This window comes from Myotis myotis, unplaced genomic scaffold, assembly GCF_014108235.1.
Source record: "Myotis myotis isolate mMyoMyo1 unplaced genomic scaffold, mMyoMyo1.p scaffold_m19_p_6, whole genome shotgun sequence".
NCBI lineage: Eukaryota > Metazoa > Chordata > Mammalia > Chiroptera > Vespertilionidae > Myotis > Myotis myotis.
In genome coordinates, this window is record NW_023416368.1 from 73,291,862 (window position 1) to 73,309,439 (window position 17,578).

The following is a 17,578-nucleotide window of genomic DNA, read 5'->3' on the forward strand; positions in this document are numbered from 1 at the left end:
AAGAAACTTTTTATTTTGATGGAGTCCTATTTGTTTATTTTCTCCTTAGTTTCCTTTGCCCTAGGAGATGTTTCTGTAAACATATTGTTATGTGAGATGTCTCAGATTTTACTGCTATGTTGTCTTCTAAGATTTTTATGATTTCATGCCTTATATTTAAGTTTATTTTATCCACCTTGAGTTTATTCTTATGTATGGTGTAAGTTGTTGGTCAGGTTTCATCATTTTGCATGTGTCTGTCCAGTTTTTCCAGCACCATTTGTTGAAGAGGCTGTCTTTACTCCATTGTATGTTCTTACCTCCTTTGTCAATATTAATTGACCATAGTAGTGTGGGTCAATTTCTGGGGTCTCTTTTCTGATCCATTGGTTGGTCTATATTCCTGTTCTTGTGCCAATACCAGGCTGTTTGGATTATAATGCTTTGTAGAATAGTTTTGTTTTGTTTTTTCTGTTCATCAGATTATTTATTCACTTGATTCTTAGATTCACTTGTTGATAGATGCATATTTGTTGTTCATAATTTGTATCTTTACCTTTTTCTTCCTCTTCCTCTTCTTAAAGGATACCTTTCAGCATTTCATATAATCCTGGTTTGGTGGTGATGAACTCCTTTAGCTTTTCCTTATCTGTGAAGCTCTTTATCTGACCTTCAATTCTGAATGATAGCTTTGCTGGATAAAGTAATCTTGGTTGTAGGTTCTTGGTATTCATCACTTTGAATATTTCTTGCCACTCCCTTCTGGCCTGCAAAGTTTCTGTTGAGAAATCAGCTGACAGTCGTATGGGTACTCCCTTGTAGGTAACTGAGTTTCTTTCTCTTGCTGTTTTTAAGATTCTCTCTTTATCTTTTGCTCTTGGCATTTTAATGATGATGTGTCTTGGTGTGGTCCTCTTTGGATTCCTTTTGTTTGGGGTTCTCCGCGCTTCTTGGACCTGTAAGTCCATTTCTTTCACCAGGTGGGGGAAGTTTTCTGTCATTATTTCTTCAAGTAGGTTTTCAATATCTTGCTCTCTCTCATCTTCTGGCACCCCTATAATTCTGATGTTGGTACGCTTGAAGCTGTCCCAGAGGCTCCTTACACTATCCTCGCATTTTTGGATTCTTTTTTCATTTTGCTTTTCCGGTTGGGTGTTTTTTGCTTCCTCGCATTTCAAATCATTGACTTGATTCTTGCGCTCCTCTGGTCTGCTGTCGGGAGTCTGTATAATATTCGTTATTTCAGTCCGTGTATGCTTAATTTCTAGTTGGTTCCCCAATATAACATCGAGGGTCTCATTAGTTTTCTTGTAGATCTCATTAAGTTTATCGGCGGCTTCTAAACAGTTCTTGAGAGACCTTAAAAGTGTGGTTCTGAACTCTATATCTTCCATTGACAATTTTGTCCTGTTTCTTTGTCTCCGCATTTTGTTATGCTTCCTTGGTGCACCCCCTAGTGGTCTTTGTGCGCAGTCTTATAGTTAAACCTTGATTGTTGTAGCTAATACCAGGGAGGGTTTGACCTCCAGGCCAAGTGGCTGTCTATGCTTTGTAGAATAGTTTTATATCTGGTATTGTGATCCCTCCTATTTCGTTCTTCTTTCTCAAGATTGCTGCAGCTATTCGGGGTCTTTTATGGTTCCATATAAATTTTTTGATTATTTTTTCTAGCTCTGTGGAGTATGCCATTGGTATTTTAATAGGGATTGCATTGGATTTGTAGATTGATTTGTGTAGTATAGACATTTTAATGATGTTATTTCTTCCAATCCATGAACATGGCATACACTTCCATTTGTTTGTGTCTTTCTCTAACTTTTTTTCAATGTCCTATGGTTTTCCAAGTACAGGTCTTTAACCTCCTTTTTTAAGTTTATTCTTAGGTATCTTAATTTTTTTGTTGCAATGGTAAATGTGATTGTTTTTTTAGTTTCTTTTTCTGAGAGTTCATTATTGGTGTATAAAAATGACTTTGATTTGTGGATGTTAATATTGTATCTGCTACCTTGTGAATTCATTTATTAAGCCTACTCATTTCCTGGTGAAGTCTTGAAGTTTTCTATGTACAATATCATGTCATCTGTGAATAATGGAAGTTTTACTACCTCTTTCCTATTTAAATGGCTTTTATTCTTTTTGTCTGATTGCTATAACTAGGACTTCCAGTACTATGTTAAATAGTAGTGGTGAAAGTGGACATCCTGTTCTTAAGGAAAATGCTTTCAGTTTTTGCCCTTTGAGTTTTATGTTGGCTGTAGGTTTGTCATGTATGGCCTTTATTATGCTAAGATCCGATCCCTTTATTCCCATTTTACTGGGGATTTTTATCAAAAAAAGGGTGCTTGATTTTGTTGAATGTTTTTTCTGTTCTATTGCTATGATCATGTGGGTTTTGTCTTTCAATTTGTTTATATGATGTATCACATTTATTGATTTGTGAATATTGTATCTATCTTGCAATATCTTGGGGATTTTTTATTAAATTTATTAATTTCAGAGAGGAAGAGGGAGAGATTGAAACATGAATGATGAGAGTGCTGCCTCCTGCACACCCATACTGGGGTTCAAGCACACAACCCAGGCATGTGTCCTGACTGGGAAATGATCCATGACCTCCTAGTTCATAGATTGATGCTCAACCACTGAGACACACCAGCTGGGCTTGTTGATGATTTTGCCATGTCTGTTCATCCAGGATATTGACTTTTAACTTTCTTTCTCTATAGTGTCTTTAGCTGGTTTTGGAATTAGGATAATGCTGGCTTCATAAAAAGAGCTTAGAAGTGTTACTCTTGACTTTTTTGGAAAAGTTTGAAGAGGAAGGGTGTTATTTCTTCTTTGGATATTTGGTACATTTCACCTGTAACTCCATCGTTCCAGGCTTTTGTTTTCTGGAAGTATTTAAATTACTGCTTCAATTTCATCTATTGTTATTGATCTACTTGGGTATTCTGATTCTTCCTGACTGAGTTTGAAAGACTGTATATTTCCAGGAATTTGTCCATTTCACCCCGGTTGTCCAGTTTGTTGGCACATAGTTGTTCATAGTATTTGCTTACAATCCTTTGTATTTCTGTGGTGTCTATTGTTATATTGCCTATTTCATTTCTGATTTTATTTATTTCAGTCATCTCTTTTTGTTTCTTGTTGAGTCTGGCTAGGGGTTCATCAATCTTGTTTATTTTTTCAAAGAGCCTGTTGGAATTATTGAACTTTTGTACTAATTTCTTTAGCCTCTATGTCATTTATTTCTACTCTGATCTTTATTATTTCCTTCCTTTAACTTACTCTGAGATTTTCTTGTTGTTCTCTTTCTAGTTCATTTAGTTGTAAGGTTATATAGTTTATTAGTGTTTTAACTTGTTTTGTGAGGTAGGCCTATAGTGCAATAAACTTCCCTCTCAGGACTGCCTTCACCATGTGCCATAGTTTGGAAGTAGTTGTCTGTTCATTTTTATTTGTTTCCAAAAAATATTTTAATTTTTTGCTTGATCTCATTGGTAACCCATTCATTGTTTAATATCATGTTGTTTAGCTTCCATGTATTTGAGTGGTTTTGATTTTTTATGTTGTAGTTGATTTCTAACTTCATGCCATCATGATCTAAGATGGTGCTTGGTATTATATCAACCTTCTTGAATTTTTATAGACTTATTCTGTACCCTAACAAGTGGTCTATCTTTGAAAATATTCCATGTGCACTTGAGAAGAATATATATATTGTTGCTTTGGGGTTAAATGTTCTGTAAATATTGATTAGATCCATCTGATCTAGTGTGTCATTTAAGGCCTCTATTTTCTTGTTAATTTTTTGCCTGGAAGATCTATCCAATGATGTCAGTGTGGTGTTAAAGTCCCCAGTATGACTGTATTGCTGTCAATTTATCTCTTAAAGTCCATCAAGAGTTTTTTAATATACTAGGATGCTACTATACTAGGTGCATATGTGTTTATAAGAATTATATTTTCTTATTGAATCATTCCCTTTAGTATTATGAAGTGGTCTTCTTTGTTTCTTGTTTTGGTCTTTGTTTTGAAGTCTTTTTTTGTTTGATATGAGTATTGCTACTTCAGCTTTTATTCACTTCCCATTTGGATGGAATATATTTTCCCATCCCTTCACTCTCAGTCTGTATGAGCCTTTTATTCTGAGGTGGTTCTCTCATAGATAATATCTATATATATATATCATGTTTTCTTATCCATTCAAACACCCTTTGTTTTTTGTCTAGAGCATTTAGTCCATTTACATTTAAGGTTATTATGAATAGGTATTTATTTATTGCCATTTTAAATTTCTTTATTCCTATGGTGCTCTCTTTCTCCTTTTCTTCTTCTTAAAGCTGTTCCTTTAACATTTATTGCATTGCTGGTTTGGTGGAAATGTACTCCTTCAACATTTTTTGGTCTGGAAAGCTTTTTATTTACCTTGCATTTTAAATGATAGCCTCACTGGATACAGTACTCTTGTATTTCGGCCCTTGCTTTTCATTATTTTGAGTACTTCATGCCACTTCCTTCTGACTTGAAGTGTTTCTCTTGAGAAGTCTGTTTCTCTGTCTATCTTGCTGCCTTTAAGATCCTTTCTTTGTCCTATTAATTTCCATTTTAATTATGATGTGTCTATGTGTGGGTCTCTTTGGGTTCATCTTGATTGGGACTCTTTACTTCCTGAACTTATGTGTCATTTTCCTTCACTCAGTTGAGGAAATTTTCTTTCATTATTTCTTTAAACAAGTTATCTAACCTTGCTCATTGTCTACCCTCTCTAGTATTCCTTTAATGCAGATGTTGTTACATTGTCCCTAACTCCCTTAAGCTATCGTTCTGCTTTTAATTTCTTTTTTCTATTTGCTGCTCTAATTGAGTATTTATTTCTACCTTGTCTTCCCAATCACTGATTTGGTCCTCTACTTCATCCAGTTTACTTTTAATCCCACCCAGTGTGTTCTTCATATCATCCAGATATGTCATTCTTCATTTCTGTCTGATTCTTATTAATGGCCTCTATTTCTCTTTTCATGCTCCTGCAATTTGCACTAAGTTCATAATCAGCTTTATAACTTTTGTTTTAAAATCATGTCTTATGTGTTGCTTACATCCATTTCATTTAGTTCTTTTTCTAGAGATTCTTTTATATTTGGGGATTATTTTGTTGTCTGCCCATTTTAGCTATCTTTTTGTATTTGTTTCAGTGTATTATAGATCTGCTATGCCTCCCAGTCTTTGTTGGATTGCCTTATGTAGAAAGTCTCTTGAGGGTTCCAGTGGTGTAGTCTCTTAGTTCACCTGAACTGGATGCTCTAGGATTGCCCCTTGTATGTGTTGTTTGGGCTCTACTGTTGTAATTGGTACTTGGTTGTTGATGTCCCATGTGTGGGAGGGATCTCCCCTTTGACTTGCTGCCAGGGAGGTTTGACCCCAATGTTGTTGTGCCAGCTGTTCAATGGTCAGGGTCTCCTTAGTTTGGAGGCTGGTTCTGCCTAGAGTCTCCCACTGTGATGGACCCTGTTCTGAGCTGTACTTCTTTCACCCATGGAGTTGGTCCTCCAGGTGTTAGCTGCAGGTGTTTATGGGTCCCGCTGGATTTTGCTCACTGAGCAGTCTGAGTTGGTGTCTGTGGTGGGGAACCAAACTGTTTTTTCTTACTAATTAGATTATCCAAAGACCCAAAGCCTCCAGTGAACCACCTCTGCCTGCAGACTGATTGGATTCAGTCTTGAATAGACCTCAGGCAATCTTCCAGGGATAAGGTGAAAGATTTCCTAATAGGGTGGGATAATTGCTTCAGCCTGGAGGATAATTGTTATTCTCAGCCTCTTAATGGGCCTCAGAAACTCCACAGGGTGGGTCAGGAAATTTTACAATAGAGTGGGTCAGCTGTCTTCCACTCAGGGAAAATGTCAAGATAATACATGTTTAACTGAGAAAGATGGCCTCCACTGCATGAGGGCATGAGTTACCACAGGAAACCAAGGTGTCTGCCTTCTGAGCTTTAACCTCAGAGCTCCTGATCCTGGCTTCTGTTCAGAAAACTCCAGTCTTCTCTGCCCTCCCTCTGTGAGAGGCCAAGATGAGTGGCTACACAGGGAAGTTTGTGCTTGACCCATATAAGAGGGTGTATGAATTTCCAGCCTTCTCTCCCTGGCAGACTGCAACCCAGCTCTTTTATACAGACAGATTTTATGTGGGCTCCTTTATCACTTCTGGTGCTCTCTTCTGGAGGGATGGCAGCTTGGGGATTAGACACCAGAGTTCTCATTGGCAAACTCCACATCTGCGATATCTCTCTGGTATTTCAGCTGCTGTCTGTGGGAGCCTGGCCAGCCCTTTAGCGACTTTGCCCCTCCTACCAGATTCTATGCGGTCTCCACTTTTCATCCATGGTTATCAGCATACTACAGCAAGCATGTCAACTCACAGCAAGCAGAATAAATGAGGCATGGGGCCTGCTAGATGCAACTTTGACAGGCTTGTTCTACAGTTTGTCCTCAGTTCCTTTTTCAGGGTGGTTCTAATGTATTTCAGTTGTAATTCCAGTTTGGTCCTGGGAGCATGTTTGTGAGATTCCATTTCCTCTGCCACCATATTTAATCTCAAAAAATGTTCCCATTTGGGAAAAGCTCATTACCGACATAACTCATTAGCATTTGGTAACACCAGAATTGGGGGCAGTGGTGGCCAAATTCAATGTGACTGATGTTCTATTTAAAATTGCAAATTTGGACAGGGAAAAATAATCCTGTTAAAACTGAATCATTTTTCACAGGGCAAGGAACTATGTGAAGCCAAAAAGAGAAGCCTAGAATAAATCCTTCCCTACTATCTTCAAAGACAGTAAGGCATTGTGGATGCTGATTTTGTAATTCTATCCTCTAATTGTCAGGAAATAAGACTCTATGAAATCACTCATTTTTGTGATTCTTATTATAACAGCCAGTGGTGTATTCTCTTTGTTCACCTGAGCCAGAAGCTCTAGGAATGCCCTAGTATGCATTGTTTGGGCTCTTCTGTTGTAATTGGGAGAGCCCCAATCATAAAAAGCAAATATAGTCAATAACACAGCTATAAGTAGATTCTTTAGAAACTAAATGTGATGAAAGCCAGAGAGAAAGTGAAAAATTCCATGAGGAAAAAATGCAGATTTGTAATGAACTCACAAAACTGGAGAAAAATTAGAAATTCACTGGTAGGTATCCAGCTGGAAGACATTACCAACCTCTCTGTCTATCCCACAGGTAAACTCCCAAGGATAATGAATAACTACACTTGCTTCCTTGGTTTACCTCAGAGAACTTACTGAATATGGGTCTGTCCATATTGGCAATTTAGTCAAGTTTGATGGAGATTGTGGAGTCACAATGAGAAGGAATTTTAACCTGTTGCCATGATCTGTAGAACTGGGAAAGGCTTGCTGCTAGGTAACTATATCTAGAATGTAATGAATCCAGAGACAAAAAGGGGATTGTCCCAAATAAAAAGACAATCTCTCAATTAACACAGCTGCAGCTAAAAAGGACCATGGAATCATTACTTTTTCTGCTGGTAAGTCACTCAAGAATTTTGTGTAAAGAAAGAAATAATATGATATATATATATATATATATATATATATATATATATATATCCATATATTTCTTTTGTATATATATATACAGAAGTATTCACATCTTGAGTGGTATCTATGACATTTATGATTTCCTAGTCTAGTATTTTTTACTTGGTTGAAAGGTACAAAATTGTGCTTTTTTGGACTGTTACATTTTGGAAAAGGTTACTGAGGCTATGAATAATAGTAAAAAAGAAGGTCATAATTAAGGTACAGAGATTGATCAATATGACAAAACTGTGGGGATATAAAAAATTTATCAATTATCTTATGCATATATTAATATGTACCATAATGTTAAACCACCAATAGACAATGGTGGTACTAGAACAGAGAAGTACCATTTGTTAGATGGATGTTACTTAAATGTATTTATATTTTATTATAGTCTTAAGAAGTAGAACATTTTTAGCACCATGTAAAATATAATAAAAATCAATATAGAAGGGAAGCAATTGGAGATGGGTTTGGACTGAAGACAAAACAAAATTCCTTCAGAAATGCAAAGAAAATCAATAATCCCAAAAGGATAGAGAAAAGCTTAGCAGGTGGGGTAAAATTTAAACATGGGGCACATCCATCTGCATCCCCACAGTTTTATGATTGCAAGATAATTCTCAATTTCTATCTTCATATAGATATATTTATATGATAAGCAATATCCTATATAACAAAGAGGTAATATGCAAATTGACCATCATACTCTCGCACAAGATGGGCACCCCCATGTGGTCAAAGAAAGTTGCCCCCATGTGGTCACAAGATGGCTGCCACAAGATGGCTGCCAGGGGCGGGCAGTTAGGGGTGACCAGGCCTACAGTGGAGAAAAGTTAGGGGTGACCAACCTACAGTGGAGGGCAGTTGAGAGCGACCAGTCCTGCAAGGGAGGAAAGTTAAGGGCTACCCGACTGGCAGGGTAGGGCAGTGAGAGTGACCAGTCCTGCAGGGGAGGGCAGTTGGGGACAATTGGGCTGGCAGGGGAGCACTTAGGCGTCGATTAAGCAGGAAAGGGAGTGGTTAAGGGGTAACCAGGTTGGTAGGCAGAGGCAGCTAAGGACAATCAGGCAGGCAGGCTGATGAGCGGTTATGAGCCTGCAGTCCCGGATCGTGAGAGGGATATCCAACTGCCGGTTTAGGCCCAATGTTGGATATCCCCCGAGGGGTCCCAGATTGGAGAGGGAGCAGGCAGGGCTGAGGGACGCCCTGCCCCCCAGTGAACAAATTTTGTGCACCAGGCCTCTAATATATATATAGCTTATATAATAAAAGAGAAACATGCAAATTAGCCGTCCCTCTGCTATGCTCAGCCACACCCATAAATCACGCCTAACAGCCAATGAGGAGTAGGGGCGGGGCAGGTACTTCCCCCTTGTCGCCATGGCGATGCTGGGGAAGTTCCCACCCCATGGCTGCTTGCGCATGTGTGGGCACCAGAGAGCCATGGGGCAGGGCGGTGTTCACAGACACCAGGGAGCTGGGGTAGGGCCTGGAGCTTCCCCCACATTGCCATGGTGATGCAGGGGAAGCTTCCGCCCCACTGAAGTGCGTGGGCAGACATTGGTGGAGGTTCTCGCTCTGCGGCCACTTGTGTGCACACCAGCACCAAAAGGCCTGTGTCCCCGGGACAGGCATCCTCGGGAGCGAGGCCACCCCGAGCCTGTAGGCCCATGCCTCGGCCCGGAGCAGCCGGGGTCACAGGACTTGAAAGAGGGTACATGTCGGGCTGAGGGGACACCTTCCCCCCAACCCCCATGCACAAATCTTCATGCACTGGGCCCCCAATATATATATATATATATATATATATATATATATATATATATATATATATCTACATATATATATATATGTAGATATATATATATACACACACACACATATATACACACATATATACATATATACATATATACATATATACATATATACATATATACATATATACATATATATGTGTGTGTATATATATATATATCTTATTTGTAAAATAAATATGTAAATATATTTGCCTCAATAATATGAACATATTAGCACATATTTGTGAAAATGAGAAATTGTTTACAAGCACAATGCCTTTTGACAATACTGATTTGTTACTTGCTTCTGTGAACAAAATATTAATAAATCCACTTAATGTACAGGTACTGGGTTACAGAGTTGGGAAACATAAATGAATGATGCAGACCTAAATAAATTAATGTGTTTTTTTTATTTTATTGATTTTTTTACAGAGAGGAAGGGAGAGGGATAGAGAGTCAGAAACATCGATGAGAGAGAGACATCAATCAGCTGCCTCCTGCACGCCCTCCACGGGGGATGTGCCCGCAACCAAGGTATATGCCCCTGACCAGAATTGAACCTGGGACCTTTTATTCTGCAGGCTGACGCTCTATCCACTGAGCCAAACCGGTCAGGGCAAATTAATGGTCTTGAACACAAATTTGGACAGAGTTGTCGGGGCAAATTACACATTAGAAATTTGTCAAATTGCATCACTAATTTACATATCTATGCTAGCTTTATTTATATCATTAATATTCACAGTCATCATCCAATTATTAAGTACTGAGAGTTTTTAAAGTAAGAACATCAAAAACCCCTGTAGAAATTTTAAAAAATACAGGAAAGTGAATTCTCCTCTGACTTTACTTAAAAATCCACTTCTCCTATTGCAGCGGTTCTCAACCTGTGGGTCGCAACCCCTTTGGGAATCAAACGACCCTTTCACAGGGGTCGCCTAAGACCATTGGAAAACACAGACAGTGGGGCCTTGACTTACGAGTGTCCCGACTAACGAGTTTTTTGAGATACCAGCTGTCTCTCAGCCGATTTTTTGCATTGAGTTGATAGAGTAATTTGAGTTAATGAGCTCCTTAACGAGCTCCTTAAGGAGCTCAGTCTCGGAATGAATTAAACTCGTAAGTCAAGGCCCCACTGTGTATAATTACATATTGTTTTTGTGGTTAATCACTATGCTTTAATTATGTTCAATTTGTAACAATGAAATTGGGGGTCACCACAACATGAGGAACTGTATTAAAGGGTCGCAGCATTAGGAAGGTTGAGAACCACTGCCCTATTGGGTAATAGAAAAATGAAAAATGCCCAATTAAGGTTTCTTCATCTTATGGATTATGTACTGATTTCTGCTTGATTTTTGTTTTATCTTCATTTAATGTAACTTGACACCTTTTCTCTAGGATCATTTTTTCTGTATTTTATAATGTCTTCCTTACTATGTTCTTACTTTTTTATGTAAAACTCTTTTATCCTTCTTAATTCCAGTACTAGTAAACCTACATGAAAACAATGTGAAGCCCAATTGATACTTTGACCCTTGCAGTTTGGCAGAATTGGGTCTAAAAAGGAACACAGGAAAGGAATTAGGACAAGTAATAATTTGGTTTTCCCCAACATATTGCCTATTTGCTAAATATAACAATGAATAACAAAGCCTTAACATATTAATTACAATATAAGCAAATCTTGGTTTAAAGCATTTTAAAATTAATAGGGTATTCATTTTCACATATGATATATGGACCAGAAATTCTGTCTGTTAAATTCTAAGTTCCTTAAATTGAGGGTTTACTGTACTGCATTTACTGATGCTGCCATCTTGATGGGAATCCTTGGCTTCAATTCCTTACTTGTAGAATTGGACTGCTTTTCAATCTCAAATAATAAATTATTTGGTCACATACCTCAAGAAAAATATTTCAAAATGCTTCCATATATTATTTTTCTTATTGTCTTTAATATATCGGGGTGGGAAAAAGTAGGTTTACAGATGTGAGTGCAAAACACAGTTTATTCCTATACAGTTATATTGAGGTTTTATTTTACTCTCACTCTCCACAACCACATCACAAATACAACTAAACTATGGAACAACAATCATTCTGAACCACATGAAATATAGCCTAACAAAATTTCTACAACTAAGGATATAAAGAAGCCACTGACACTGGTAGGAGGGGCAGAGACACTGCACAGGCTGGCCCCACATGCATGTGTGGCAGATAAAACTTCTCTGAGTGAAGTGAATAGAATACAAATCCAGATAGCGTAGAGAGTTCCAAACAAGATGAACCCAAAGAAGCTCACACTAAGACACATCATAATTAAAATTCAAAAAGTTAAAGACATTAGAATCTTAAAAGCAGCAAGAAAAAAAAAAAAACAGTTACTTACCAATAAGGGAGCTGCCATAAGACTCTCAGCTGATTTCTCAACAGAAACCTGCCAAAAGAATTGGCAAGAAATATCTAGAGTGATGAAAAGCAAGGACCTGTAACCAAGATTACTCTGCCTACCAAAGCTATTATTTATAGTTGAAGGACATATAAACAGCCTCCAGGAAAACAAAAAGATAAAAGAGTCACCAACACCAAACCAGTATTACATGAAGTGTTAAAGGGAGAAGAAGAAGAGTAAGAAGAAGGGATTAAAAATATGAACAATAAAATGTCAATAAATACATACCTATCAACAATTGAATTTAAGAAAACAAACACACTAAATAAAGGAAAAGAAGAACAGAAACAAACTCATAACAGAGAAAATTATCATGATTGTCAGATAGGAGGTGGGTATGAGGGTTTGATTAAAAAGGTGAAGGAATACAGAAGTAAAAATTGATAGTAACAGAATAGTCATGGAGATGTAGACTATAGCAAGAGGAATATAATCCATAATCCTATATGATAAAAGCCAAATATGCAAATTGTCCCCTTGGGCATTTGTTCCACTGAAGTTCCACCTGGAGTTCAAAAGGAAGTTCCACCACTTGCAATGATATGTGCTGACCACCAGGGGGTGGCATGGCACATGGCAGGTGTTGGCTATGGGGCACTGGCAGAGGGTGACAAGGCACTGGCAGAGGGTGGTAGTGGAGATGCTGCTGGCTTCGATGGCTTCTACAAGAGAAATACCATGACAGGATGGTGGAGCAGGTGAGGGGGCAGCTCCAGGTCAAGGTGGATGTGAGCAGGGACCTGATCGCCCCACAGACAGTGACCAGTGGCAGTGGTGGGGTGCGGGGCTGCTGCCTGGGTCCCAAGAACTGAGGGAGCCAGGAGGAGGGTCCAGCCCTGATCTATCACCCTGGAGGTGGGATGGTGGAGCAGTTGAGGGGGGCATCCCTAGGCCAAGGCGTGGTGCCAGTAGGGGCTATGAGGCTGTGACAATGGGGTCATGATCAGGGGCTGCAAGCTGGGGCCACCCCGAGGGAAACCACCCATGCACGAATTTGTCCACTGGGTCTCTACTATTCTAATAACAATGAATGCATTTTATCAGATGGGGGTAAGATTTATCAGTATAATCACTTAGTAAGTTTCATAAGGTCTAATCAATGAGGTGTACTCCTAAGACTAATATTATACTAGCATCCCTATGCATGCATTTGTGCACCGCTGGGGTCCATCTGACCTGGCCTGATCAAGGCTGATCAGGCAGAGCCAGCCGTTGGGGAGGGGCCACAGGTGGGTGGCCTGCCTGCCCAGCCCTCTTTTCAAATTCCCAGACCAGGGGACAATTTGCATATTACTCTTTTATTATATAGGATTGCATGACAACTATATTGAAAAATAAAAAAAAAGATTTTAAAAAAATAATAAAATAAAAGGAAACTGAAAAAGAAAAACTACATATTATATTTACATCAAGTTAAAAAGTGTAAATAGAGTCTCCCTCTCAAACATGATATATGTTCACCTTTCCATTAAGACCCTCAGTTTTCCATATTTATTGTGAAGTTGTTCACACATGTTCATGTAGTTAAAAAACAGTACCATGAAAACCTATGTATCATTCATCTAGGTTCAAAAGGTGTCCGCTTATGCCCAATCACTATTTTTTTGTACACTCACAATCTCACACTGCCTTACTATTTTTTTTTTCTTAATATGCTTATATAGACTTTTAGAGATAGAAGAAGGAGAGGGAGAGAGATATAGAAACCTCTATGACAGACAGACATGGAGAGGTTATCTCCTGCATGCCCGGTACTGGGGATAGACCCCAAATCCCAGGCATGTTCCTTGACCAGAAATTGAACCAGTGACCACAGTCAACCAACTCAGCCATACGGGCTGGGCTCCTTACAATTTTTTTAAGGGCAAATGATGCAGTATTCTGAGTCATGTCTTAAACAAAACACTAATCCGCTTAACGCTTGTCTTTTTCTTCCTCCTCCACCTTGGCCTGCTCATAAGCCCCAAACCTGTCTCTACTCCTCTTTTTATTTTCTCTTTCAGTGTGTTCCTCTAATATGAGCCTGCCAGAGAACAGATTCAAAGTCAATGTTGAACACCCAGCTCAGAAGGAACAGTGATGCTTCCTGCCCGTCCTACTTTGCTCTCACCAATGGCTGTGTGTGGTGGCTCCATAATGGCTGTGAATGAGGCCCTGGTGTGTGTGAGGAACACTCTCCTGCCACTCTGGCTGGGGGTGATTCTGTTCCCATATGGATGGTCCCAGGCTGTGCACTCCCAACGCCATGGTCCTCCAGAAGTGGTGATTCCCTTGAGGGTAACAGGCACTGGCTTTGGCATGAAGACTAAAGACTGGCTCTCTTACAGAATGCATTTTGGGGGTCAGAATCAGGTCATACACATGAAGGTCAACAGGTATTTTCTATCCAGACATTTCCCAGTGTTTACCTACTCGGACCAGGGCGCTCTCCTTGAGAACCAGCCTTTTATCCAGAATGACTGCTACTATCATGGTTACGTGGAGGGGGACCCAGAATCCCTGGTTGCTATCAGTACCTGTTTGGGAGGTTTTCAAGGAATATTACAGACAAATGACATTGTTTATGAAATAGAGCCCAAGACACTTTCCACCACAGTTGAACATCTCTTATATAGGATAAAAAGTGAAGAGACACAGTTGCCACCCATGAAATGTGGATTAACAGATGAAGAAATAGCAAGACAATTGAAATTTCAGGAGAGTGCTAATTTCACTTTGATGCAGAGTGGGTATGAAGGCTGGTGGACACACAGGCGGCTTCTTAAACTGGCAGTGGTGGTAGACCACAGTCGATATCTTCATCACCAAAGTAACATCACAGCTGTGCAGTATGAAGTATTACTTGTAGTCAATGCAGTACATAACATTTTTAAGCAAATTGATGTTGATGTGGTTTTAATGGGACTTGAGGTCTGGTCTGAAAAAAACCCCTTTCCAACAGATAAAGTAGATGCTGTCCTAACTCCATTTTGCAACTGGAAGAAAGCTAGCTTTAATAAGCGCATTCCCCATGATGTTGCTCATCTCTTTGTAAGGCATCACTATGGTGAAGACGTTGCCTTATCCTTTGTTGGAACAGTATGTAACTATAATTCTAACTGTGGAGTTGATAGTTTCATTAATGATGATGTGTATTCTTTTGCATATATTGTGTCACATGAGATTGGTCATACTTTGGGTATGCCTCATGATGACAAAACTTGTACATGTGGAAATAAACGATGCATAATGTATGGATATGAATCGGGTGCAACTAAATTCAGCAACTGCAGTTATGCCGGCTTCATGAACAAGATTGCAAGTCAAAATTGTTTGTACTTTCCATCAAATATTGGGAACATCTTCACACTTGCACGGTGTGGGAACAGTGTGGTTGAAGAAGGAGAAGAGTGTGACTGTGGCGCTTTACATTTGTGTATGAAAGATCCGTGCTGTGAGTCCAACTGCACTCTCAGCCCTGGGGCTGCTTGTGCTTTTGGGCTTTGTTGCAAAGACTGCCAGATCCTGCCCACAGGCAGAGTTTGTAGACAAGAGGAAAATGACTGTGATCTCCCAGAGTGGTGCAATGGGACATCCCACCATTGTCCAGAGGACGTGTACTTGCAGAATGGGATGCCATGCAAGGACGGTGGCTACTGCTATGAAAACAGATGCAATAACCGTGAGCAGCAGTGTAAGAACATATTTGGCAAAGAGGCCAAGAGTGCAAATCAGAGTTGTTACACAGAAATGAACACCCGAGGTGACCGTTTTGGGAACTGTGGTTTAATGAACGGTGCGTACATAAAATGTAGCATCTCAGATACCTTGTGCGGGAGGGTTCAGTGTGATAACGTGATACAAATTCCCCTTCTAAGGGATCATTCCACTGTGCATTGGACTCACATCAATGGCGCCACCTGCTGGGGTACCGACTACCACTTCGGGATGACAGATCCTGACATTGGTGATGTGAAAGATGGGACAGAGTGTGGGGCAGGTTATGTCTGCATCAAAAGGAATTGTGTCCATAGGTCACTTCTGGTAAATAATTGTTCACTTAAAACCTGCAATCTGAAAGGAGTCTGCAACAACAGACAGCACTGCCATTGCAACTCGGACTGGGACCCTCCCTTCTGCCTGAAAGAAGGCCATGGAGGTAGTATAGATAGTGGGCCACACCCTTGGAACAAAAGGGAGAAAATAGGGCAAAGAACCAATTACATGCTACTACTTTGGTTCATTAATTTTCTGTTGTTATGCTTCTTAATTTTATTTTTTCTGGCTCGCAAAAGAAGAGATGAGAGAAAAGAGCCTACTGTGTCACCTACACATGAGTACGAAGAACAAAATGCAAAGACTTTATCTACAGAAAACAAGCAACATGTTTCAGTTTCATCTAAGGAAGAACAGTAAAATTTTCTACTGCATTTTAGAAAGCAAAGCAACAATTTATAATTTCAAAAATGAAGTCCAGTCTTTTCCAATTTCCCATGTAATAAATTTTAGTCTCCTGGGTGCAAAATTGGTATAGAATGTGTCACAGAACATTGGCATAATGCCTCAAAAGTTTTATTATTTTGGATCATAAAGCATTGTCCATTAAAAATTATCAAAATACCCTAAAACTTAGATTATTACTGTTTTTTATTATTTTAAGTAGGTAGTGTTTAATTGTTCACGAAATTATTCTCTATGTGTTTCCTGAGAAAAGGTACAGCTATTTGTCTCATTCTAACCATTCTTTCCATTTGTACTCTGCTTTGTCACACAGGGAATGCAAACATAGAAATTACATTTCTTCTTTGCCAGTCCTCTCATTATCAGTGATAGTTGGTAACTAGAGAGAGACTGGAATCCTGGGAAATTTTTGAATATTATTCATTCCAGTCTTGCTTCATTAACAAGGCTAGTCTTTACAAAGATTGTAATGTTCAGCCTGCACATTATTGCTATAAATATTACAGGGTTGCAAAAGTAGGTTTACCATTATGAGTAAGCAAAACAGAGCTTTGTGTTTTTTAAATTTAAATTCTTTATTGTTTGAAGTATTTAATAAGCCTTCTTTTCCCCCGCGATCCTCTCCCTGGCTGCTCACACCCCCAGCACATGCCCTCACCCTTCTACTGTCTGTGTCCATTGATTATGCTCCTATGCATACATACAAGTCCTTTGGTTGTTTTCTTACCACCCCCCACCAACCTCTGTGCTTTCTCTGTGAAGTTTGATTCCTGTTCAGTGCTTCTCTGTCTCTGGCTCAATATCTGTTTATCAGTTTATGTTGTTCATTATATTCCACAAATGAGTGAGATCATGTGATATTTATTTTTCTCCTACTGGCTTTTTTCACTTAGCATCCCAGTCGAGGATGTTTTCTTTCATTATTTCTTTAAACAGTTTATCTAACCTTGCTCATCATCTGCCCTCTCTGGTATTCCTTTAATGCAGATGTTGTTACATTTCATGTTGTCCCTAACTCCCTTAAGCTATATTTCTACTTTTTATTTCTTATTTCTATTTGCTGCTCTAATTGAGTATTTATTTCTACCTTGTCTTCCCAATCACTGATTCGGTCCTCTACTTCATCCAGTTTACTTTTAATCCCATCCAGTGTGTTCTTCATATCATCCAGATATATCATTCTTCATTTCTGTCTGATTCTTATTAATGGTCCCTATTTCTCTTTTCATATCCTGTAATTTGCATTACGTTTATTAATCATCTTTATAACTTTTGTTTTGAACTCCATGTCTG

The 17,578-nt window shown here is 39.0% G+C and overlaps 2 protein-coding genes across 2 annotated transcripts in view; both read left to right on the forward strand.

Annotated features, from left to right (window-relative positions):
- Positions 1-13,925, forward strand: part of LOC118658498 (disintegrin and metalloproteinase domain-containing protein 20-like) — a 31,105-nt gene extending 17,180 nt beyond the window's left edge. The window contains 1 exon segment of the mRNA XM_036314023.1: positions 13,849-13,925. Coding sequence (XP_036169916.1) covers positions 13,849-13,925 — 77 coding nt within the window.
- Positions 13,926-13,981: 56 nt separating this feature from the next.
- Positions 13,982-16,240, forward strand: LOC118658499 (disintegrin and metalloproteinase domain-containing protein 20-like). Its single transcript, XM_036314024.1, has one exon. The coding sequence runs from the start codon at positions 13,982-13,984 to the stop codon at positions 16,238-16,240; it is 2,259 nt and encodes a 752-aa protein (XP_036169917.1).
- Positions 16,241-17,578: the final 1,338 nt, after the last annotated feature.

Coding starts and splice junctions, on each gene's coding strand:
- LOC118658499 (XM_036314024.1), top strand. CDS start 13,982: ATGGCTGTGAATGAGGCCCTGGTGTGTGTGAGGAACACTCTCCTGCCA.